The following is a 25,786-nucleotide window of genomic DNA, read 5'->3' as shown; positions in this document are numbered from 1 at the left end:
CATAAATCAGTTATGCATACAGATGTGAGATATTCATGTTGCAATATCAATATGAACTTGTATACACATAAAAGTTATACATTTTTACACATTTGTCGTAAAGACAAAAGTTAGGGTAACCTATAGCAAGAATATTATGAGAGATTTAGTGTAGAGTATAGCAGTAATATATATTATATGCTATGGTCCTGTGGCAACTTGTTCTCAGGCCAGGACAAGTTGACAAAATAATGTGTTGTTTCAGATTTAGCTACTCAGAACGAAATATCCATGTGGCACAGGCTATGGTCAGCCCGTAACTCTAGGGGGCTCAAATAATGTGTATTAACAAGTTATATGTATAGTTAAGTGTAGGTTAGGTTAGGTATTTAGGTTCTCTTGGCGATTACTTGTATTTGTAGTATGTGGGTGAAGCATTTACAGAGTTGCGTACTATAAATACAAATAATATCACCCACGTACTATAAATGAAAATAATCGCCAATAGAACCTAAACACCTAACCTAACCTACGCCTAACTATACATTGAATTTGTATTTATAATAATAATAATTTATATATGAGAACAAACAATTTTTTAATACACAGTATGTTAAAATTGATGAATGCGTCTGAGGAAGACGGCCCGTGCTTTAAACAGCCTAGTGTGAGGACGGGTTGCTTCAAATACAAATAATCGCCAACAAAGCCTAAATACCTAACCTAACTTACGGTTAGCTATACAGGGTTTTAATTTATAATAATATTAACTTATATATGAGAAGAAATCTATTTTTAATACACAGTTTGTTCAAATTTATGAATGCGTTTGGAAGGGAGGGGACGGTCGCGCCTTTTCGAGCCGAGCTTGAGGACGGGCTGGTAAGGAGCATTTGGCCTTTATGAGGAAGAGCTGAGTTTTGCTTTACATAGGGTAGCTAGAACTGGCTCGGGACATCGAGTGCTTGAACGAGACTAAATGTGGAAACTGTCTCCTTACAGTTTTATTAGTGTAACTAGTAAATCATGAGCCGGTGTGCTGAGGCTGCTCGCTTTTCCTCCCTCCAGCTGAGGTGAAGACACGAGTGCTGGACCACGGTGGGTGTTGCTCCAGTTGTTCACCACGGTGGGTGCTGCTCCAGTTGTTCACCATGGTGGGTGCTGCTGGCGTTGTTCACCTGCTCCTACCACCGTTGCATATGGTGAGTGATGAACACTTTATTTTCGCCGATAATGGTTGGAGATTATTAAAACTCTCAACAATGCGCGTGCGCATTTTTAAGCGTCTGCCGACCACGTGAAACTTTTCCTTGGTCTCGTAACCACTGCATGACCCAACCACTCGTTTATACCATGCAAACACATTACTCTTCATAGAGCCACGGAATAACAGAATGTTCACTTGTTTATCAACACTGTGCGGGGCATACTCTACGTAGACCAAGTTCTCAGGCGACCAAACGACTCGTCGGGATCTCGAACCCATTGTTGATGTGACGACGTATATTGAATTTTGTTACTAGCTCATCAAGATTGTAACTTGCTTAGCTAAATGAATTGTGGGGTTCAGTCCCTGAGCCCATTATGTGCCTCTGTAACCCTTTTCACTGCCGCCCACAAGATGGGTATGGGGTGCTTAATAAATGAACTAAACTAAACGGGAAAATGAACAAACTACGACGTTTCGGTTCGTCCTGACCATTATCAAGTCGTGTCCTTAATAATGGTCCAGAACATTTAGTTCTTCACAGAGTGTCTTAAATAACGCCGGGTCCTGTAGGCCAGTTCGTGAGCTCCGAAGCACTTAGCAAGCTGTCTATAACAATAATATCCTTGGCTTATGAACGACCTCGCAGTGTTTCCAAGCTTGTTACCTTTTTATAAATACAAAGCCGCCATGATTGAAGAAAGATGTACAGGTTTCTTAAGTGGACACGAAAATGTTTAATGAATCCTGGTCCAGCGGCCGGATTCATCAAACAGTTATGCAAGTAATATACTTGAGAACCTGTACATCTTTTCTCAGTCTTTGGCAGCTTTGTTTACATTTATTAAACAGTTTATGAGCATCGAAACTTCCCAATCAACTGTTATTATTGTTATAAACAGCCTCCTGGCGCTTCAGAGCGCAAAACCTGTTTAATGTATGTAAACAAAGCCACACAAGATTGAATGAAGATGTACAGGTTCGTCAGTACTTGCGTAACTACTTGATAAATGTTGATCCTGGACCTTAGGCCGCGTAGGCGATCATCCAGTAAACAATATTGAAGATCATGAACACTACCATCATGAAGACCTTGGCGAACTTCTCGGCCGTCCAGAGAGTCACGCCGAACTTACACCGCTTCATCATTAGCACCTTCTGCCGGCAGTTGATTAAGTCTCTGGATTTGCGGGAAATTTTCGAGTACTCGGCCATTTCCTCCAATATTTGGTCCCTTGCAGACTTCCGAGGAGCGGATTTGTGTCGCTGGAGAGGTTCCTGTAGCTGCCACGGGTACCGGTCCGCCTCCTGCTGCTGGTGGTGGTGGTGGGAACGGAGGTGGTCCCTGCCTATACGAGGCAAAAAGATTTTTTCAGATAATGGCGCTTTCTTCTCACTGAACTTTGTTGTTGTGGTGAAGCTTTGTCTCTTGACCTCCTTTAAGAGCAGGTCTATAATGATGTGGAAAACTATAATGAAAAACGTGGAAAATATGCAGAAGAGGAGCCAGATGTCGACCAACTTGAAGTAGGACGTCTTTGGCAGAGAGGCCGCCACCTGTGGGGCACAAAATACTAGTTACTGTTAAGGAGAAGAGATACACCTTACCCTATACTTTTACCTGAGAAGTCATAGCTATGTCATGGGTAGTTGTGGGATACACTAACCTATTAAAGAAAGGTTTTGGTTTGGTTTATTTTCAGATAAGTAATGAACTTTTAGATGTAATTCATGCAAGGTGGCATCGAACAAAATGACTGAATAGCGACCGCGCGCGCGCGTGTGTGTGTGTGTGTGTATGTATGTATGTATATATGTATGTATGCATGTATGTGTTTTACGGCTTTTCTTGGTGGGGGAGCGTAAGGAATCATTCCATTCAATTTTTGTTTCCATTTCGTAGTTATTAGAGAGGTAATAAACAGTTTAACACGCTCTAAGCGCAGCCACTATACCAAACCAGTACTCTATACCAGGACATAATGGCAGACCCCGCCAGCGTCTCTCATCTCAACACTCGTCTTTCCTTCTCTTGTCCTCCTCAGCTCTGAGATTCCATTGCCCGAGTCACTTCCCACCGCCAACTTACCCTCTGCTTTCCAGCACAATCTCTTCCTTTGTCTACGACACAGCCCACAGTAACACTACCTACGGTGCTCCGCTGCTGGTGCCTGTGTTCACAGTCATGAGACTGTGACCTGCCTGTCAATATCGACCTCTGCCTGGCTCACCACTCAGCGTTAACAAACATGTTGGAGGACCGACAAGCATGGCTCGAATTCCAATTTGGTTTAGGGGGGCGGAGTATAGCAACTTGGCGTCAAATTTGGTTTAAGCAGATCGAAATATAGCAACTTAGCGTCAAATTTGGTTTAAGCAGATCGAAATATAGCAAGTTTGGCTTCAAATTTATATTAGCGGGTTCAAAACACTATACGTCTGCCTTCAAATCCCTTATCAAGTTAAGAAAACACATTACTAGGTAAACAAAACGGCAGTAAAATTATAATAAAACTCAAAGGAGGACGTTAAAAGGAGGAGTTGTCGTTATTGTATACAGGTATTTACGTTTAAATTGTCAATAAACAAACTAGGACATGTGTAGGTGCAAGTACAACCACACATGTTAAGAATAATACTGTAAAAATGCTTTTGATAATTACTTACTGTGAAAATTTCATCGTAAATTATTGCATGGATTCTGATGGTTACACTGTATTTTAACATATACCTGCCCGAGCTCAGTGCCTAGCACAGACAGTAACTTGTACTCTGTAACACAGTTCTCTGTGGGCGAGAAGGAATGTCACGCACATCTCTGGAAAGTGCTGGGGGCCACCGGTGAGCATTGCATGTTAAAGTAACGTTAAATCAACATTATCAATGATGATTCAGTGTTACATAACGTCGTTTGGCCATATTTATCCGGGGGACGAGAGGAGGGTAAAGCGAGGCTATAGAGAATGGGTCTGAGCCGCCTACTGTGGTAATGTCCAGCCCCGCTAGGGTACGAGGAGCAGGGTGTCTGTGAAGGCAGGACTGGACCTACTTGAGGTGCTGGCCAGTATCCCGTCCAGCTTGGCATAGTGTCCAGCTCCGTACTGATCAGTAATTCTCAGATTTATCTCATTCTTGATGAGGTATCCGGCGGTGCCAGGGGGCTCTGTCTCCCTTCCATTCTCTCTCCTTCCCTCCCTCCCTCTCACCCCTCCCACTCTGTCACCCCCCCTTCCTCCCTCTCACCCACTCGGCTTTGTCAAAATAACGTTGCACGTTGAGGCCCCATCACTAAGCGGTCTATTTTCAGCTTAGTTAACTTTCTATATCGAGGCATTGATTTATTTCTAAGTAAAACGCATAAATAGAATATTGGTCCAACTCTATTACTTTTTTCTCCTGACTTGATGGTTCTAAATTTGACTCCATATATATTTTATTTGCCTAGGGGTCACCATCCCTAATGGGCTCGTAGGTGACAAGAAGCCGGCGGCTTGTCAAAGATGTCCCTGTTATTCGTGAGGATTATTTTTCCAGTTGAATTTTAAACTGAGGTACTGTCTTGGGAATTATATCTTCGGTGGGTAGGTGTACTCACTTAGTTGTGTTTGCGGGGGTTGAGCTCTGGCCCTTTGGTCCCGCCTCTCAACCGTCAATCAACAGGTGTACAGGTTCCTGAGCCTACTGGGCTCTATCATATCTACACTTGAAACTGTGTATGGAGTCAGCCTCCACCGCATCACTTCCTAATGCATTCCATTTGTCAACCACTCTGACACTAAAAAAAGTTCTTTCTAATATCTCTGGCTCATTTGGGCACTCAGTTTCCACCTGTGTCCCCTAGTGCAGGTGTGTGTGTGTGTGTGTGTCCAGTAGTAAAGTTAATTTTAACTCAACATAGAATACGTTCATTCACATTAATTCCATAAACATTGCACAAAGTGATGTGACCTGGGTGAAGAGCGTAGCCATGACGAGGAGCGAGGTGAGGGACGTCATCACCCGCACTTCGAAGTTGTCCCTGACGAAGAAGAGAGTGAGGTAGCCGATCACCAGCATGGTGAGGGAGGGCACGTAGATGCTGATCACGGCGTACCCGTCCCGTCGAGCCAGGGGTACGCGCACCTGAAGCACGAGTCATCATGCACTTGAAGATGTGAGTCAGGGTGGTGGCTGAGAGCGGGGTCGTCATGGATGCAGATGGCCGCCTTCCTTAGCAAAGTTCACACTTAAAGGGACTGAAGCAGCAATTAGCACACTGGGAAAAGTCTCAAGTCAATAAATAACGTTGTCCGAAACGCTGCGCGTACTAGTGGCTTTACAAGATTGTAAATACTATGCTATGTATTCTCACAAACCCAATGTACCTTCTTGTATATAAATAAATAAATAAATAAATAAATAAATAAATAAATAAATAAATAAATAAATAATCTTCAAAGAATTTCATGGACCTGGGAGACAATTTCATAGATAAAGGGGGGACCAGGTGATCTATTTATCGCCATACTATCCTGCAAAAAAGAATCATGATAATTTTTATTCATGTTAAACCAACAGACTTTATTAATAAAGACTTCGATGATACTCACACTGCTCGACTTCCACCAGCCTTGAAGTACCTGGCAATTTTCACTACTTGCTAATGTAGACTTAATTGTATCCTATTACTAGAAAAATTATTCTTACCGCCGTATCATTATGTACTAGTATAGGTAATAATGTAACTATTTACGAATAATTATTTCGCAAATTAAGATATTTCAGAATCAATAGCATTAAAATGATTGGTCGTGTCCTAGGCTTGTCATCTGACTCCATAACCTCTCCATTCACCTTTTCAGGCGCTTAATAGACCAATAATTGAACAACTCTCAATGTATAATTTCGATCGTTTGATAGCCCTAGGTACTTATGCTCTAACGTAGAATAACCAATGACGCTGTACACTTAACATTGATCCCGGGTCATATCCACTTTGAACGGGGTCATTGACTTTGTTTACAGTGAACATTGAGACTACATTACCTTTATAACACTGTGAACCTCGGGGCATTAAACAAGGTTAGAGTGAATACTGGGAGCACAGACCTTGAGGAGGGCGGGAGAGTGCTGGAGGGTGACAGGTCCCACGGTGTACTCCATGAGTAGTGTACTCCCGGTGTACCTCACCCAGCTGCTCGTCGACTCCCACCTGTACAATTGTTAATGCTGTACACGCTGGCCTTACATGGAAATGTAAAATACATGTACATTTTAAATTATGTATACCAAACTACGTCTCTCTCTCTCTCTCTCTCTCTCTCTCTCTCTCTCTCTCTCTCTCTCTCTCTCTCTCTTTCTCTCTCTTTCGAAAGAGTAAGTGTGAATGTCTCGCGTATTTACTATTTGTGTTTGTAGAATCGAGCTATTAGCTCTTGGACCCCGCCTTTCTAATCACTCTATTTTTCCTCTATTATATCTCCTACATATATATATATATATATATATATATATATATATATATATATATATATATATATATATATATATATATATATATAAATATATATATATATATATATATATATATATTTCTAACACATACGCACACACACATACACATATCCCCAGGAAGCAGCCCGTAGCAACTGTCTAACTCCCAGGTAACTATTTACTGCTAGGTGAACAGGTACTTCAGGGTGAAAGAAACTCGGCCTATTTGTTTCTGTCTCGGCCGGGGATCGAACCTGGGGCCCTTAGGACTACGACCCCAGAGCGCTGTCCACTCAGCCGCGAGGCCCCTGTGTGTGTGTGTGTGTGTGTGTACTCACCTAGTTGTGTTTGCGGGGGTTGAGCTCTGGCTCTTTGGTCCCGCAAGGACCCAAGGAAGTGTGTGTGTGTGTCTGTGTGTGTGTGTGTGTGTGTCTGTGTGTGTGTGTGTGTGTGTGTGTGTGTGTGTGTGTGTGTGTGTGTGTGTGTGTGTGTGTGTGTGTGTGTGTGTGTGTGTGTGTGTGTGTGTGTGTGTGTGTGTGTGTGTGTGTGTGTGTGTGTGTGTGTGTGTGTGTGTGTGTGTGTGTGTGTGTGTGTGTGTGCCTGTATCTGCGAGTGTGAGCACGTTCACACATACCTGAGATAATCAGAGCTGCCGGCGGTCAGTTGGAAGGCGAGGAAGCAGGTCTGCTCGTCGAATGGGTACCGAGCCAGGTCGAAGTCGCAGGTGAACGAGGCCTGGTATTTCCTTTCCTCCATCAGGGGATTGTCCCGCCCGCGGTACAGACGAACTGTTGCAGATAAATTTGTACTTTGTATCACTGTATTTGGCCAGACGCCTGGTTGCTACCTCACTAAACTTTGCAGGGAGAATGGCTTGGGGTACGGGACGGACAAAGGCTGGTCGCAGTCGGTCCTATCAAGAGGAAGTAGGACACAGTTGGGACTCTCCCCCCCCCCTCGAAACTCTCCCCTCCTTACACATAATCGGTGAAAGGTGGCTGGGCAAGCCCCTAGAGTTTCGCTCGAAAACAAAGAACCCTACCTACCTAGGAAGGGCCTTACTTTCCTTCGGGAGCCCTACCTTCCTTATGGGGGCCTTACCTTACTAGAGGGGGGGGCTTTACGTTCCTTGAGGGAGCTTTACCTTCTTTGGGGGCTCTACCTTTATTGAGGGGAGGGCTCTACTTTTTGGGGCTCTACCTTCCTTGGGGCCCCTATTTTCCTTCGGGTGCCCCTACGTTCCTTCGGGTGCCCCTACCTTCCTTGGGGCGCCCCTACCTTCCTTGGAACCCCCTATACTGTGTTTGAAAGCCCTACCTTCCTTTTGGGGACCTACCTTCCTCGGGAAGCGAGTTGTCTGAGCTGGTGTGGGGACCTTGGCGAAGGACGTAGGTGTGTGTGGAGGCGGTGACAGGTGTGGGGTCGACGGTGTTGATGAGCACCACACTGGGACGCCACACCTCTCTCACGCTCCCCTCCACAAGGTTCAGCCTGCAACAGGAGGTCGTAGACCTGCTGTAGTCTCTCTCTCTCTCTCATATATAATCACCACAGCCCACTCATCACTACCTCTGCCACTACATTACACCTCTCCAGATTACCTGGGATCGCCCTTGAGGTTAACGTAGGTAGCGCGAGGTTCCTGCCAGACGAGAGTGAGGTTGAAGGCCACCTTGAGGAGCATCTCTGAGGTGTCGACACGGAGATTGCCGAGAGTGACCATGCAACCCACCTCCAGGGCCTCGTATCCTCCACGCCTCCGGGGGAGACGGGGCGCCACACTCGTCTGACGATCAAGATATTGTTAGCAGCAATTCAGAGGAACAGTCACGTTTCGGCCCGTCTTGGGCGACTTGATAAGGGTCTAAACGTCGATATATTCTTTGAATGTGTAGTTTCGGTTATTTAGTATTAATGATAATGATAATATCGACAAACATGAAATCTGAAAGAAGTTGTGAAAGTCGTCTCTATCCACTTTAGGGCCAGATTCGACAAATAATTAGGAAGTCGGAATATAGTTGAATTATAAGGCAGCAGGTACATAAAGGCAAGCGGGGCATACAGAGCTAGACTCACTTCCTCACAGTCACTGATAGGTTAGACTATACACTATGTACTGGGACCAACCTTGTAATCCGGAGGCAGGCGGACCAGTACACAGTCGGCCTCATCAGTCTTGTCTCGGCAGTCATACTTGAGATCACAGCGTTGGTCCAGTGATACACAGGTTCCGTCGTCGCATGTATACTCGCCGTCGTCACACACAGATAAGAGCAGTCGTCGCATTTCGCCGCTCTCCTGATCACACACGGGTCGTTCCAGGTACCATAGATGTCGTCCCATAGGGTAGTTGTCTTGCGAGGGCAATAAATGCGCCACAGTCTCGTTCAGCTGGTGATTGAACCAGATCCAGTGAGTGCCGTTGTGGAGGATTTTGTAGTCGCCGTAACCCATAAAGACTCTCTCGTCGTTGTCGAAATTCATCATGTAGTTCATATCATGAACCAGTTCCTCGCACGACCCTCTCATGGTGAGAATGAGGTCGTACTCCACCGCGCAGCAGAGGCACCTGGGAGTCAGACAGTCAGCGTCAACTACGCCCTCAGCTTCAATGCCGCCGCAGTTCTCGTAGTGTAGGCCGTTAGGCTCGTCAATGGCCCATGGGACATCCTGCACTAAACGGCCGCTGTTGTGATAGTACCATACCCCTTCCTGGGCCTCGTCCTGGATGTTCAGCCACATCTGCTGACATCCTGATCGCGACTCGAGCGCTCCAGAGATGATGGCTGTGACTTCAGAGAAATTTTTCGGAATGGGCACGAAGCCTCCCAGAGCGTCACACATATAAACATTCTCTTTGTAGCTCATAGGTGGAAATACCTGGAAGAGTCGAGGTTTACGGTGAGGACACAGGTCCCATACATCGACGTCATACTCATATACATTTTGCACCTCCCACTCCCGCTCCCAGCTGATAACGTCGCCTTGAAGGACGAGCCGACACTGAGCCATATCTCTCACCTCTTCTTCGTTCAAGATCCGATTCCATATATTAAACTGAGTCACATCGCCAATGAAGGATATCCCTGGGTACTTGAACGGGTCGACGTACCCAACCGTCACCTCAGTGGCCCATACGGCCTGAACCTGAGTGAAATTGTGGGTCTGCAGGAGGTGGCCGTCGAGCCACACGGTCATCTGCATCTGGGCGAGGGCGAAGGCGACGCAGGCGAAGTACCAGCGGTGGGGACGCAACCATCGCTCCAGGAGGACGAACTTGTACTGGAAGGACACCGCCACCCGCAACTTCTCCACGCTCAGCTCTGCGGCACATGAACACACTCACTGGCGTATCGACCTCTCTTGTAATGCTCCAGCAGCTGCCTCTTATCGCCGCTATTTTACAGTTACATATTTTATATAATTCATATTGGTGTATGTGTTGAGCTTAGGGCCCATCAACAGTGTTGAGCTTAAGGCCCATCAACAACGGAAGGGTGTGTTTTAGCCCTGAAACTGAAGTAAACTTTCAGTGTTCACACAACGAGACGCGGAGAGCTAACCCCCACGTCTTGGAGAAATAATTTACTGTAACTTTGATATAAAAAAGGTAGCAAAATAAACGTCAGAAATCTGTATGTAGTAGCAACTGCTATCATCTTTTCTCATGGAAGAGAAGACTTAACCTAAGAGATCCACACAAGATAAGGGGTTACTAACCCAGCTGCAGGAGCGGTCTAGTCCCGTTCGTGAGGACCCTGAAGACGATATTCATCCTCTGGAGCCTCAGGAACTGGAATCTGATGCAGGCGGTGAAGTCGTGACTGTCTGTGAACTGGATGTCGGGAGTGCGGGCTCCAGCTCCCGCCTTCGGGTCGCTGTTTGCCTCACACCGCAGGACTCTCTCTCCCACCACACCCGCTGGGTGGAACTGGTCATTTTAACCCTCCGGGGATAAAGGTCACAGAGTTCGTAATGGGACTATTGAGGAGAAAGCGCCAAGCCATTACGACTATTTAGCACTGGGAAGGGGTCAGGATATGGATTTGGGATGGGACGGAGGGAAGGAATAGTGCCCAACCACTTGGACGGTCGGGGATTGAACGTCGACCTGCATGAAGCGAGACCGTCACTCTACCGTCCACCCCAAGTGATTGGACACAGAGTTCGTAAGACTGTTTGCTAACGGATTTTTATACAAATTACCTAAGCCAGGGTAGCCTATCCTAACGTAGTATAGTTCCCATTGTCAGGGATAATAATAATAATACTGTAATAATAATAATAATAATTCATAATGCATTTTGTCGGGGGACAGACAGCCTACCTTCCTTGGGGAGCCTACCAGGGTAGACTAACCTACCTAATTCCTAAATAACCTAATTCACTAACTTTGAACGGGTCGCCCTCTGCCCAGAGGCAACCCTACAACATGCTGACTAACTCCCAGGTACCTATTTATTGATAGGCTAACAGGACCATTACGTCACAGGAAACGTGCTCAACCATTTCTGTCCCGGCCGGGATTCGAACCCGGAATTCCCAACTGAGAGTCAAGAACAAACCGAACCAAACAGTACCGTGTTCCGTATAAGTCCATGATTGACCTTCCACAGGATGCAATCCACAGTAGATGTCCAACTCCCATTTACCTATTTACTGCGCCAATTATTGCGTTAACGAACACCTAACAATGTATACAGCTTTAACAATTAGAAAATGATCTATGTACAAAACGCAGGTGAACGATTTGATCGTATTCTCGTAGTGCAGTAGTCAGTGTTGTAGGTTCACAACGGAGTGGCCCCGGATTTGATTCCCGAGTCAGGATATAGACATTTGGCTACGTTTCTTTTCACCTGATATTACTGGTTCACCCCAGCAGTAAATAAGTTCCCGGGAGTTAAACAACTATTGTGGGATGCATACTGGGAAAGATCAGGAGTGTAATTGACCTAGGGGAACCATCAATTAATGAGTAATTAGCTAAATAAAACTGGGTCATGAGCACTTGTCAATCAGAATAAGTGATGCGGTGAAGGGTCATCAGAGGAATGCATTACCTGCCCAGGCCGCCAGGGTTACAATAAAGATGATAACATGCAGCTTCATCACGCTCACTTCGCCCTTAGGAGCATCAGCTGGCTGGAGCTGTCGGGCACCAGCGTCTCGTCGTCTTCTGGAAAACCACAGCACTTTTATAATAATATTTTCCGCTGCAAGTTTGTGCTACAATGTTTTGGGCTGTCGGGCATGGGCGAAACTTGAGCCCCAAATTACGACAGACTAAAGCATATCTGCAGTACTTATATACATTATTTTGAACTAATTAGCAAAGGCAGATTTGGCAACTTTAATGAACTTCATTTTAGTCCAATATGCTGTAACACCAGGAGTGAACAGCCTGCTGTTTCTGTTTTTGATGTATCCTAATTGAGAACCTTAGGTAACAAACGTCCAAATTTGATTTTGCCTAACCTGCCACTCGTCCATCTAAATTCTAAACTACACACACAAAAAATGGCCACCAGTTAAAAATTAAACTGAATTCTGATAATGTTGATGTAGTAGACGCAAAGAGCTCATTTAAAAGTTCCAATCTATTAAAATACGTCTCTTGTTCTTGGAGAGAGATAATCTTGTATTGTAGTGACTGTCTGCTCATATGGATGTCTCTCTCCCTGCACGCCCTTCGTTCTCTTAGTGGCATATATTTTATTGATGATGTTTTTAAAGTTACATGCTGAACTTACTTCTCTGTTAGCTCTGGATATGATGTTTCGTCTTTAAAGTGAGGTCCAGAAATCTTGTGAAACGTATACTATGAAAAGACAAAGTTTGGCCTTCTACCAGTCGCTTGGTATGGGGCTCGACAAGAGGTAGCTAGGAAGCGTCTTGCACGGAGGCTAGGCTTGTAGTGGTTACCTGTCCTTCCATCAACGCTCTCCCGCCTGCCCTCCCTCCATATCTCCGGCCTACCCCTACTTCTCTCCCTCCACTGTTTATCGTCCCTCCTACCATCCATTACCCCATACCTCTCTCCCTCCACTATTGCCCCTACTCCTCCCTCTGCCAGGCCTGCCAATACTTTGTCCTGTCCTGTAGTGTAGTAGGCTACGTCCTCGGGTTCAGCCCCCGGACAAGACAGAAATGGTTAGGCATGTTTCCTTTAACTCAAAATATAAAGTACAGAGTACACAGTTAAGAGTTTGTTCGGTGCAGCTAACTAATCTACTGTTATCATGAGTTGTTGCTTCTTTTACCGCGTCTCTCGTTGTTGTTGTTTTAGATTCAGCTACTTGGTACAAAATTTCCATGTGGCAAGGGCTATGGTGAGCCCGTAACCACGTCTCTCACAGGGATATGTATATATATATACATACACTGAGATGTGTACCCCCACTTCTCGGTGTATATACAGAGAGAGTTTACTTTTGTCCTGGACTATGTTCAAGACTAAAGTATTCTGGTTGGTCAGTAAGTATTTGTGGTTGCCTCAGCCCTCCAGAGTTTGATAGGCATTTGGCCCAATACCTAACCAACCTCAATACTCTTCTACGCATGCCTAAATATGGTATTTGCAGGCTTTCGTAAGCAGTTTAAACCATTTTGTTTTTACTTATTTATGTACAAAAAGGTACATTGGGTTGTGAAAGTACATTGAGCGGTGACCGAGTGGTACTGTACATTCTTACAAAACCACCAAAACATATACAACACAACACGATGTAACACAAACAAGGAACAACGGTTTCAAGCTTAAGCCACAATGTAGGACTGAGAACAGGAGATGCTTTTTCAACCACAGGGTTATTAACCCATGGAACAGCCTACCCGCCGAAGCCGTAAATGCCAAAAACTCTGCTAACGTTTAAAGTACAGCTAGAAAAGATCATCAGGTTTAGTTTAGTTCATTTATTATGCACACCATACCCATCTTGTGAGGGGTAGTGGAAAGGGTTACAGAGGCACATAATGGGCTCAGGGATATCAAGGCAAAGGGGAGGGATTGGCCTGCGACAAGCCGCCAGTTTCCTGTCCTCGTCGAGGCCACTAGTATTAGTGGCTCTCGAGTAAACTCTGGTATAGCGTTTCGGGCACCTCCTTGAGCTCACCTATAAGTGTAACGATAAGTACATTGTAACAGAGTTGGTAGAATAAATAATACTGATGAAATTTAATATTCGATGTTGCATTTCTTCAGTAATATACTGGGTGAGTGGATAGCACAAGATGCTGTGTGAGCAGCACAAGGTGGGATATTATGAAGATGACAGTAGGTATGTATTCATGGTTCTACTTATGATTAAAATACCGTATACAGATAGGAAGTCCGTTAATTGGGCTTTTAGAGGCCCTCATAGGCCAACTATACTGACTTTTCCCAGGATGTAATCCCACAACAGTTGACTAACTCTCAAGTACCTATTTACTGCTTGGTGAACAGAATTATCAGAAGGAAAATGAACCCAAACGTCTTAATCGTTCTGCACCAGAATCGAACCCTGGAAGTGACTGTGCTTACTATAATGTTTTGTGGTTCCCGGGGCTTAGACTTAATATTCGATGTGACAAGCACTGGCGTAGTAGTATATATACACTATTTGTAATTTCAAACTAGTCATTTCACGAATTATCATTTTTCAAAAAAAAATGTAAAATTCTCCTGAAAGAGAGCCTAATCAATAGGGGGGCTAGCTATATCCAAGGGGTTGCCTCCCCCCATCTTCAGTCCTAATAAAACCGCAACTTCAAACCTGCTTCAATTAAGGTAGAAGACAAAGAATCATTTGTGTTTCTGGGTTATGGAGGGAATAACTTAAAAAATTATATTTTTTAACACAACCTAGTTTGTTTATGGAGAGATTTTTTTAATAACCTCATAATTAAGAACGAACAAGATCCATTCTAGTAATAATGGCTTCAGTTAATAAGAATGTATAGTAAACACGTTTGTTCGAAACAAAGCTACTCACCAAGTGTTTATGGATTGAACACAGCCTCTGCCCTTGGAGGCTTCCGTTTTGAACAATCAAAAAACTGTTCAAAAATACAATTTTTTTAAATCATGCTCTATGGGTTTAGGTGCGCGTCTGCGACGCTCCAAGACGATGATTCGATCCTCGTCCTCTTCAAAATATTTTCTAAAGATGCTTTCGTTGAAAGGACGCGTGCATTTTCAGATTCACGCAGAGACCATGTAATAAAATATTGGATATTAGGATCTCTGAAGCATGGACCATTAAGGTCTTTGTGGCCTGGACCATTAGGATCTCTGTGACCTCTGGATTAGGGGGGATCCCAGGTTCGATATTCAGGCGTTACTGAAATGGTTGGGTACGTTTCCTTTCACCTAAGAGCAAATAGGTATCAGGAGTTCAGCAACTGTTACGGAGTTGCATCCTGGGAAGGGTCGTTTGTTCGACCTTGGAGGGGACCTCGATGCAAGGTGTGTGTACGCATAAAAAAATGCACACACACACACACGGTTCCTGACCCCGACAAAACTAATTAACTTGATGTGGTACTTCAGTAGGTGCTCACCACTCTGCCTGCATGACACTCGTCCTACATAACCTCACTCGGCCTGCACGACCTTCACTTTTAAACTTGCAACGTTAACTAAAGACAGGACTCAGGCAGAGCGGGATTAGTTGGGTCAAGTAAAGGTTGGGTATGTTTACTCCTGTTGTTGAGCAGGAGTGACAGGCAAACACTCACGGGAAAAGAAGCAACCGTCACGCAGCATTGTGAAAGCAAAGAGAAAAATCAGAGCAGTTGATTTCTATATGATGCAAAAGCAAATTAATTTATCATATGAATCAACCCAATCTTGGAAACCGCACACATTCTCAACACAAACCCATATGAGCGCTAACGATGTTACAACAATGATGAAGGAAAAAACATTCATTGATTATTTCACCAATGAAAAAAGTGAGACGGGAGTCTTGTGGTACAAAGGCTTTCTCGGGCTATGGTTTATGCGCATAATTCTCCAAAAAATGGACACACATCTGATAACATATGTTGTTGAATATGTTAAAGGAATCATACATTGTAAAGATATTTTGGTTTTGGTAAAAGTACATTTGTAGAGTATCAACACGCCGGGTTTTGTTAAAGCTCCGTATGGAGCTTCAACAAAAGCTCCCATGGCGACATGGGAACCTGAATATAGTTTATGGTTCGGTTGTTTGGTGCTGATAAAACTAAAATTGACACTGAAACTAAGCAAATTAAGTGTAGGATATTCGGTTTTATTTGTACTGTATATGACAAAACAAATTCACTTACAAAACCATCCCCAAATTCCGAAACTCTGTAATTAATTTTCCCCATGCCTAGAGTTCTAGCAAATTCTTAACAAAAACATGGGATGAGAAAACACCTGACAAAAATACTATTAAAAATGTTCTGGCGAGGCTGCAATTACCACAGGCACCACGTGTTGCAACACCACTCAGAGCAGTCAATGGTGTTTGCACTGGCTGTAAAAACATTGTTGGGGGCTTGACCAAACAGAGAAAGCACACCCACCTCTCTTGCTGCCACGCCCTCTTTGCTGCACGAAGCACGATAAATGGGTTTTTAAAGCTTTGCAGTGTGTTCATTTTTACCCCAACCTGCTAGCAACACCCCTGGCCTCACACCAGCCAGCTGGGTACAAATGACAGGATGAGCAACCCAGCGGGTTTTCTTCCTATTGGAGGGTGTTGTACATGCTACTATGGCGGTGTGTCCACTCACAGGATGAGTGGCGCTGCCCAATAAACTCGCCCCTCGGGGCAAAACTTAACCAGCCAGCTAAAACCCTATGCCTTGACCAACCATGGATCTGAGCACCACGCCCCACTCACTAAATCGGTTTATAGAAATATTATTGAATAAAACACAAATTTAGGATGAATGAATACTTTAACATCTTAAAATTAATGTAGTCCGGCACTGTATATAAAATGGAAGGTTTATATGAACCTTATATAAAAAGTAGCATATAAATTAATTTTTATATAAAAAATTATAAAAAGTTTATATAAAAATTCCTATTTCAAAATTGAAACTAACTCTTTTTTTGTTATTACATATTAATGCGTATTGTTATTACATGCTGTTATTATATACAGTATTTATTTTCATGTAAGAAATAGGTAAATTCATATAGGAAAAGAGGTAAATGTAAGAGAAGAAAAACCCATGCAGGAAAGGTTTTAATTAATATGTCATGTATGATTGATAAGACAGGTTGGCTACTACTGAAAATTATGAAAAAATAACAAAAATAATCTGCAAAAAATATGTGGAAAATGACATGGCAAAACACAGACACTATTGTTTACAAAGATTTAACAAGTATAGCAAGCAGGAATGGTTGTGTAAATTAAAATATTGTATGCAGACACTTGAGTCACAATAACGTAGCTGAAAATTAAGACACCAAACTCACAAACCTGAAAACAAAATAAACTGCCAACATTTTGATCCATCCTGGATTACTGTATTACATGACTTGGTAATGGTCCAGGATGGACCAAAACATCATCAATTCTATATTTTCAGTATTGTGGGTTGGGGGTCTAAAATATTGCATCAGAAAGAAGGTATGCAAAGCTTAAATATAATTAAAGCAAAAATACTGTTAAGAAACCCGTGATTGTCAATCAGTAGTTTAATTAATGCACAAAATATATGTAGCAGAAAAGAATTATGATCATTTGTCCCACTACAGAAGGGAAGCAAAAGTGCACAGAAAACAAGGAAATGGAATAGGTCATATTAGCATAGCTGGCAAGTATATACAATACGATACAGAGTTCATGGGTAAATAAGTACAGTATATATATTTGGGTGTCTTGCAGGTCAGAATCATTGATGGCTATGGGAAAGTAGATAGACTGTGTACGAGGCAATATATATATTTTTTATATACAGTACTGTAAAGGTCTGGGTAATTACAATTTATACATCAAGAGTAATAATCAATTTGATATCAAAATACAAGCTTCAATTTTAAATATTTAACAATACATTTATATTTTGAAGGATAGCATATACAAAATAGTTGTTAAATTTATTGGCAAATTTTATATTATAATTTCTTTTTAAGATATTTCAAAATTGAAACTGATTCGTTTGTTTTTTTGTTATTACATATTAATGCTCTTTTAAGTTGTGATGAATGTGGCATTTGCTTTAAAAGTTCTTGTTCCTGAATAATTTCCTGCTGTATATAAGTTGGGAGAGCATTGAAAACAGTTGGATCTATATCATCAGAGAGTACACGAGCCATACGAGATGAGGCTTCTGTAACACTTGGATCACAGACGTTATTTGTACTGGATGGTTTAGTTTGAGGAGAGTCCCTAACAGTATAGCTACAGGAGGGCTTGCTGCCTTCAAGGGTTTCAGAAGCACCACAAGGCACCTCCACAGAATCACCAGCTCTTGTCTTGTCACAGTTAGCACTTGATCTAACCACTTCTGCATCAACCTGAGATTTAAAATAATTGTCTATTTTTTTGTTTTTAACCAAACCATTTTTCTTGGGAATGATCTGTTTGGATGTCACCACTTTTTCTGTTTGTGCATTAGTATTTTGGTTACTCTTGTAAGCCAGAAGGATTTCAACTTGTAGGTCAGCAGGGAGAGAACTAAAAACTTCTTTATCAATACCACTGGGTAGTACTAGAGGTGCATGCTTTTTCAGTGTCACTGAGTCTGCTTCGTCATCACTGACTGGCAATTCGGGATTATTACAATTCTTTGATGTCAAGTCTTTTCTCATACTTCCAACATAAACACTTTGATTACCCTTATCTGCCATCAGTTCTGTCGAATTTTTACAGGTTTCAAATGAAGATCTATTTTCAAATGAATCGTTATAATTTTCAATAGAACCAATCTTTTCACTTGATTTCATTTGAATAGTTTCCATATCTACCATTTGTTCAGAGGTACATGGTTGACACAGTTTGATACGTTTCATATCAGTATCATCATCTTTGCCTTGCGCGGCATTTTGCTCTCGAGAGCGCTTTGAGAAAAAACTACCAATTGTTTGGGCATCTTGTGCCCGTTCAATAAATTTGTTGAATCCAACCCCAACAAGGGTAAGATGAAATTCCTTACTTGTATTAACCATTTTATGAAACAGTCCCATGATTATATTCATTAAGATTGATTTGATACTGTCACTTACATTTATAACACCCGTTGAAAACAGAGATGATGAAATTGGGGCTTGTTTTGTTTCTCTGTGTCCAAACCTTTTAGCAGCATCCAATTTACGAACCAAAACTCTAATTGAAGCTGGAACACGGCCATCATCTGCAAGAAGTTTAAGGAGCCTTTCCAATAAGGTGTAATATTTATCTCTGACTTCTCCAACAGAAGTTACTTTTCGAACGGCATCTTCAATTCTAATGCTCTGTGGTCGCCCACTCTTTTTCACAATTGTTGCATCTAATCCGAAACTTAAATCTTTTAATCTTTTGCTTGTTTCATAATCAAATTTGGATGTTAACACTTCAAATGTTGAGTTCTGAAGTTGCTGTACAGATGATATCCCCAGTTCCTCAAGTACTCTGCTAGTAGCATATCCAATACCTGGTATGCTCTTAGCTAAATGCAAAGAATTCATAAAATCCTGAACTTGCCAAGGAAATAAAACAGTCTGTTGGTTGGGTTTGTGGTAGCCAGAAATAAGTTTGGCAAGTAATTTGTTATGGGCTATTCCGGCACAACAAGTGATGCCTGTTGTTGCAAATATCTGCTGTCGCAACTCTCTTGCTATATAAGTACCAGAAATTAATCTTTCCTGACATCCACACCCACATCGGCTTTGAAAGAAAACTTGATTTGGCTCTTTGTCACCATACACATGGCCTTCAATTTCATCCTTTTCAGCACACGAGTAATTTTGCACAATATCTGTTACATCAATAAAATTTTCATCGAGACCAAGTCTTTCTACATGAGGTGAGAATGTCTGGGCAATTGCAGAGATATTCGAAGAAAACTTACGGTAGGGAGTAAGATCGGAACCATCAATCAAGATCAAACTGGGCAAAAATTCTAACGCATCCTTGACCCACATAGACTTCTTCACCCCAAGAGACCGGGCTATATAGTTGCATGTAACCATTAGATTTTTCTGCTTAATCCCAAGAGGCTTGTCTCTTAAACTGGGGTTACGAACCATCTCTACCTGGGCATAAAAACAATCAATATCTATATGCAGGATTGTTCTTCGGTGATGCTCTGGAAGAATAGGCCACAACTCCTGATCACCATATTCATCGTTAATCTGGAAAGAATGATGAGTTATTACAAATTTTATTGCAGCTTTACAAAAAAAAAAGGGAGAAAATAAAAATTTTGTAAATAGAGCTACAAAAAGTATGTACTTCAAATATATTTTATGTTCTAAATAACCAACTGCAGAAAAGAAAATCAAATACAAACAAAATTAAACTTAGATCAATTAAAATTGCAGTCAATCGAAGGAAACATCCCCACTCCTATACCAGAAAGGGAACTATCAGGGGAAAAGCACCAAGCCATTACGACTATATAGCACTTAGAAGGCTTCAGGATAAGGATTTGGGACGGGACAGTGGGGAAGGAATGGTGCCCAACCACTTGGACGGTCGGGGATTGAATGCTAACCTGCATAAAGCGTGACCGTCACTGTACTGTCCAGCCTAAGTGGTTGGATACCAGGAGTATCTCTCAATATAAAAAATTGAAACTGCAGAATGCCTATTACTAATATTCTTAAAAATATATAATCACTGTGCCATCTTAACAAGAGCATTTTGGGATATGGACATTAAGAGAGAATGAGAGTGGGTAGTTATGGTGAGTGAGTGAAGAGTTTATAATTTTGAGTATGATTGGGGTTATGGTGCAGTCTTATGAGTGGAGGTTGTGTTTGCACTAAAAACTGACAACAACCCAATACCCACTCATATGTTTGATGCAGAAAAGAATGAGTTAAGGGAGTTCTCCATTACACAATAATCAGGAAAATCAACAACAAATTCAAAGATACAAATGTCAAGGTGTGGATAGAATTCAGACCAAAATTGTAAAAGGTAGCTAATGAACTGTGCCATTTAAACTATTATACAAATAAAACTAAACCAAAGTCCCTCAAGACTGAAAATATGCAAAAGTCACTACCTTCAAGAAAGGCATAAGAAGTGAAGCAGAACCCAATAGACCAATTAGCCTAACCTCACACATCTGCACATTCTTGGAGAATTCTAAGGGGAATAAATCGCCCACCATTTCTCAATGCACAATCTTTTAAAACCAACAAATTATTTTCCTGAAAGCAATTACTGCCTAACAAACCTGAAATTTCTGGAAACAGTAAAGTTTAAATTGAAGCCATACTAGATTGACTGGCCCAGAAACACATGTGATACCTTATTTCTCATTTAGTACAATATTAATGTTATTGCACTATACAGTATCTATTCAAATTTTAACCAAATTATTTTGTTTTGCCTGAAACGCTTTGCATATTAGTGGCTTTATTTAATATGCAACAGTACAGTACTTTGTACAGTACTTTCAAATATACCTCTGTATTATGTTCATATGTATGCATATTTTATGAATAAAATATTATTGTTACAAGCACAGACGATGAAAGTATTCATCTTAAATGAAGAGAATCTGAATGTGAAACAATGCAATTCAAGAGAGTAAGTCAGTTTTCTTTGCCAAAAAATGTCCATAGATTATTCTTGCATGGCTGGTAAGTAACTAGCCTAATAAATAATATGGATTATGTCATTCCATACCTCATCCATTTCTTTACTGTATCATCACATACATTATTTGTGAGTTTTCTCATAGCAAATGTTAAAACATGTTTTTAGGCTTACTGTATTTAAACAAATAATAAATGGTTTCCTACTGTCAGAGACAGGAAGCCAATTATGACTACTCAGGTCCCCTTAGGCCACTGACCGACCTTCCCCAAGATGCAACTCCCAGTCACTTATTTACTGTTCGATGAACAAAGCTTCAGGTGATATGAGATGTGGCCAAACCTACATGTTCTGTGTGGTGGAAGAATCTTTCCAGAATCTTTCAGTGGCCAACTGTGCTGTAAGATTATATAATAATATCACAAGTAATTACTCATCTTAATTAAGATTATTCTGATACATATTCTTACTCACAACAGTACAGTTCTGATACATATTCTGACTCACAACAGTACAGTTCTGATACATATTCTGACTCACAACAGTACAGTTCTGATACATATTCTGACTCACAACAGTACAGTGTTGTACTTGAAAACTGCTCAATGAAACTCTTTAAAACATAACACAAATGGGAATGCCAATGAGTCTGCATGGAATATCTAAAACATTACAACTACTGGTATACAGTACATGTAATAATGCATTTCTTAAATAATGTTGTATAATAATTATGTCAACAGTGTATCTTCAGTAATAGTACCAAGAGCTGGAACTAATTCCTTTAAAAAACAACAAAACAATTAAACAGCACACATACCTAGGCTAATTATCTCTCTGACCCTTCAACTCCTTTACCCTCTTGCGCTTCTCCTTTCGTTTAAGGTATTTATCAACTTTATTTTCTTTCTTCAATTGTTCAAATTGCGCAGCCTTGATCAAGAGCTTTCGGTCCTTGTTGGTTATGAACTTTGGCTTCCTTCCTTGCTTGAGAGCCTCCTTCTGTTGCTGTCTCTCATTCTTCATAATCTCCATTTCCTGGTCTCTTTTTGCTTGCTCAATTTCTTGATTCTCCATGCGCTGTATGATAGACTTTAGCTTTTGCTTCTTAAATGGGTCCTCCTCAGCCTTAAGTTCTTTTTTCAATATTTCCTTCTCTTTTCTTCTCGTTTCTCTAAGGAATCCATAATTATCTTTCCACACCCTTACATTTAGCTTTCCCGACAGATCGTCAAATCTTGGATCCCTAGTAGGCTTACGTTTGATTTTTTGCCTAGGGTCAAGGGACCTGATGCGCGGTGCAGCTCTCCGCATCATGGGTACTTCTGATGGTCGGTTCTTGTTGGCACGCTTGAACTTCTTGCATTTAGACTCCCCTGTGTCCTCTTTGCCCTTCCAGTCTTCACTTGGGGATGGCTGCTGATGCCCTACGAGGACCTTCCGTTTGAATTCCTTCGTGCCCATTTTTTCCTGAAGTTTAAGAAGTTCTTCCATGGTCATTTCATTGTAGTTTGACTCGGTGCCACCTGCGTCCTCATCACTACCTGACTCGGTGCCACCTGCGTCCTCATCACCACCTGACTCGTTGTCACTCTCTGAGGACTCCTCCTCCTCACTCTCATTGGGGTATTGTATGTGCGAACTCATTTTGCAAGACTTGAAAGCGATTATTATTTTTTTCAGGTGGCGTAACTGCGTCCAAACTTTGTCTTCTCTCTAAGTCCAGCAAGAGCTAAAATGTTCTCTAAAACTGCGATAAATCTGAGAAATAATGCAGAAGACCTCACTCAACACGTGTTTACGGACAACGCGTAAACAAACATCAGCTGACTGGTAAATACTCGACAGAGATAAATTTACAATAACATCTCGAGAAAACCTGCCATATTTATATTTACGAGTGAATTTAATACTAAAATCCCCGTACCTCGTCGTCTAATGTATCCATTTTTGTCTTGATGTTCTGCCGCTAGTATTTGGTGGTGGAGAACGAGTGCAAAACTAAATGTAATTTTATTTTGGAAATAGTGCCTAGCTATAAGATAAAAAAAAATATATAATCAATACTAAATAAAATATGTTTTTAAATCCATTTTTATACGCCCAAAAAGCCTAACAAGAAAAGTAGTTCTAAGAATGATTCGTAAATATATGCAACGCTTTACTTTTTATTACCGTAGTTGACCTAACATGAAACCGATTACTATATAAAAATATGTTTATATATGATATAAAAAGATTACTTTTTATATATGATATAAAAAGATTACTTGCATCAAGTTATCTACGTGAAATAATATGAGTTTTAATTTTTGTTATGCAGTGAGAGGATGACGGAGTTCTGAAAACCTAAAGTGTTCCTTTTGGCATTCAGTGTTGCCAGTTTGGGCTACAAATAGCGAATTGGGCTACTTTTGAGAGCCCCGCGCTCCCAAATTTTTAATTTCGCTACTTGCTACTTTTTGAGCTAATTTAAAAGCAAGATGTGCTAATTTGGGATATTAATGTTAAGAAACTCCATTATGATTATTTAGGATCAGATGTAACACAAACAAGCACCCCGCGATAGCAGCCACAGATGACGATTTAAATGCGAGCACAGCACGCAGAATTTCAATTTCAACTTCTTCTTTATTATGCACCCCATACCCATCCCGTGGGCGGTGGTGTAAAGGATTACAGAGGCACATAATCGGTTCAGGAACTGAACCCTCTAGTTCGTTTAGCTAAGCAAATAACAATGTTTGACGCTAGTTACAAAATTATCAATGTTGTATACACATGTACACACCCTCATACATACATGTACATATATATATACGTATACACATATAGCACGCAGAGTATATCCTTTCACGAAGATCACATTCACTCCAAAAAAATCTACTTACGGGCTATTCATGCCCGTGTCACCTTTTAGATAGCTTAATCTTTAGCAACCAATTAATCACTTGACTGTGGCCAGTTTTTGAGTAGACTCCTATTACATTTACTGTGTGATAGTTATACTTATATATAATAATTTGTATTAAGGGTAAACGCCTAACATGTAATATTAATTAATAAAAACACAAGCCTATCTTCACATGTCTATTGTGTAAAAGTAAAGTTGACGTAAAAAGTATAAGTAAAGTTAAAGTTGTGTTCCTCTGTCCGAAACGCTACGTGTGTTAATGGTTTTACAAGAATGTATAAATTAACATCAATACATCAATGCTATGTACTCTCATAAACCCATTGTACCTTCTTGTATATATATAAATAAATAAATAAAGTATTTTATAAAGTATTTTGGGCGCTCATGTACTTGTGCGCTAGCTGGCGTTCACATCTTCAAGGACTAGAGTTAGTCAATCATAATGATTATAATGTGCATTTATTTAGGGGGAATAAATTTCTGGGCACACTGATTAATAATGGGCATCATTAATAATCGTAATATTATATCAATTCATTTTTTGTTGCATTAAAAATATAAAATACGAATCAACAACGTTTCACTCGGTGATACCTGAGTTTACCCGAGTATACCTGAGTTTACCTGAGAGCCACTAACACTAGTGGCCTCGACGAGGACAAGAAGCCGATGGCTTGTCGAAGGTCCCCCTATTTGCCTTGGTGATCTTTTCCAGCTGTACTTTAAAAGTTAACACGGTTTTGGCGTTTACGGCTTCGGCGGGTAGGCGGTTCCATGGGTTAATAACCCTGTGGGTGAAAAAGCATCGCCTGTTGTCAGTCCTACATTTGTGGCTTGTTGAGTTTGAGACCGTTGCTCCTTGTTTGTGTTACATCTGACCTTCTGAAGAAATTATCCGCACCAACCCCTCATTCTTATTAGCCTTGACTACTTCACTATTTGACTTGTTATATGATGAGTTTATTGGATACGACTCCTCCCTCTGGCATTCACTTAGCAACCATTCCACTTCTGGTAGTGGCCTTAGTATACATGGCTTAATTAACTTCTGTGACTCATTTAACCCATAATTAACTAAGACTATGATTATTGTTTACTTAAGGATTAAAGTCACACTTCACAAATGTGTGCAGTGTGATTGACAAATGTGTCAATCAATCATCGGGAAGAATGTACGATTGCGAGTTACATGAAAATAACTAAGCTATAAATAATTGTAATTAATATTAATTGTAAATATTAATTAATACTAAATAATATTATTTAATAAATTGGTCTCAATTCAATGCTGAGTTTTCTTCCAAGCACAGAAACTTGTAAATATAAATATAAGATAATAGATAGATCGATAAATAAATAGCCAACTTTCAAATATTGTACCAAGTAATGACGAGAGGAAAAAACTAGACAGTATACATTACATTTGAAATTAATAATGGATGAATGGTAATAAATTGGTGTATGTTTGTATGTATATATACATAC

General features: G+C 41.2%; 2 protein-coding genes and 1 long non-coding RNA gene across 4 annotated transcripts; all 3 read right to left on the bottom strand.

Annotated features, from left to right (window-relative positions):
* Positions 1–88: 88 nt before the first annotated feature.
* LOC138368631 (glycine receptor subunit alpha-3-like) lies at positions 89–6,374 on the bottom strand. The gene is made up of 3 exons (XM_069331263.1): positions 6,275–6,374; positions 5,135–5,308; positions 89–2,743 (listed from the first exon to the last, which is right to left on the bottom strand). The coding sequence occupies exons 1-3, from the start codon at positions 6,326–6,328 to the stop codon at positions 2,213–2,215; spliced, it is 759 nt and encodes a 252-aa protein (XP_069187364.1). The 5' UTR covers positions 6,329–6,374; the 3' UTR covers positions 89–2,212.
* A 937-nt stretch (positions 6,375–7,311) lies between these two features.
* LOC138368393 (uncharacterized) lies at positions 7,312–8,489 on the bottom strand. The gene is made up of 3 exons (XR_011229576.1): positions 8,260–8,489; positions 7,995–8,149; positions 7,312–7,446 (listed from the first exon to the last, which is right to left on the bottom strand). It is a non-coding gene; the product is annotated as an uncharacterized lncRNA (long non-coding RNA).
* Positions 8,490–17,561: 9,072 nt separating this feature from the next.
* On the bottom strand, positions 17,562–23,375 carry LOC123756466 (DNA polymerase iota). Of its 2 annotated transcripts, none has more exons than XM_069331260.1 (2): positions 22,205–23,375; positions 17,562–19,967 (listed from the first exon to the last, which is right to left on the bottom strand). In XM_069331260.1, exon 2 carries the CDS (start codon positions 19,860–19,862, stop codon positions 17,751–17,753), a length of 2,112 nt encoding a protein of 703 aa, XP_069187361.1. In that variant the 5' UTR covers positions 19,863–19,967; positions 22,205–23,375; the 3' UTR covers positions 17,562–17,750. The 2 variants fall into 2 exon arrangements, with proteins under 2 accessions (XP_069187361.1, XP_045595599.2); XM_045739643.2 differs by having other exon boundaries at positions 23,312–23,375.
* Positions 23,376–25,786: the final 2,411 nt, after the last annotated feature.

The sequence above is a fragment of the Procambarus clarkii genome, chromosome 25, assembly GCF_040958095.1.
Source record: "Procambarus clarkii isolate CNS0578487 chromosome 25, FALCON_Pclarkii_2.0, whole genome shotgun sequence".
Classification (NCBI taxonomy): Eukaryota; Metazoa; Arthropoda; class Malacostraca; order Decapoda; family Cambaridae; genus Procambarus; species Procambarus clarkii.
Note: the sequence above shows the minus strand (reverse complement) of the source record. Positions and strands in the feature narration are given on the sequence as shown.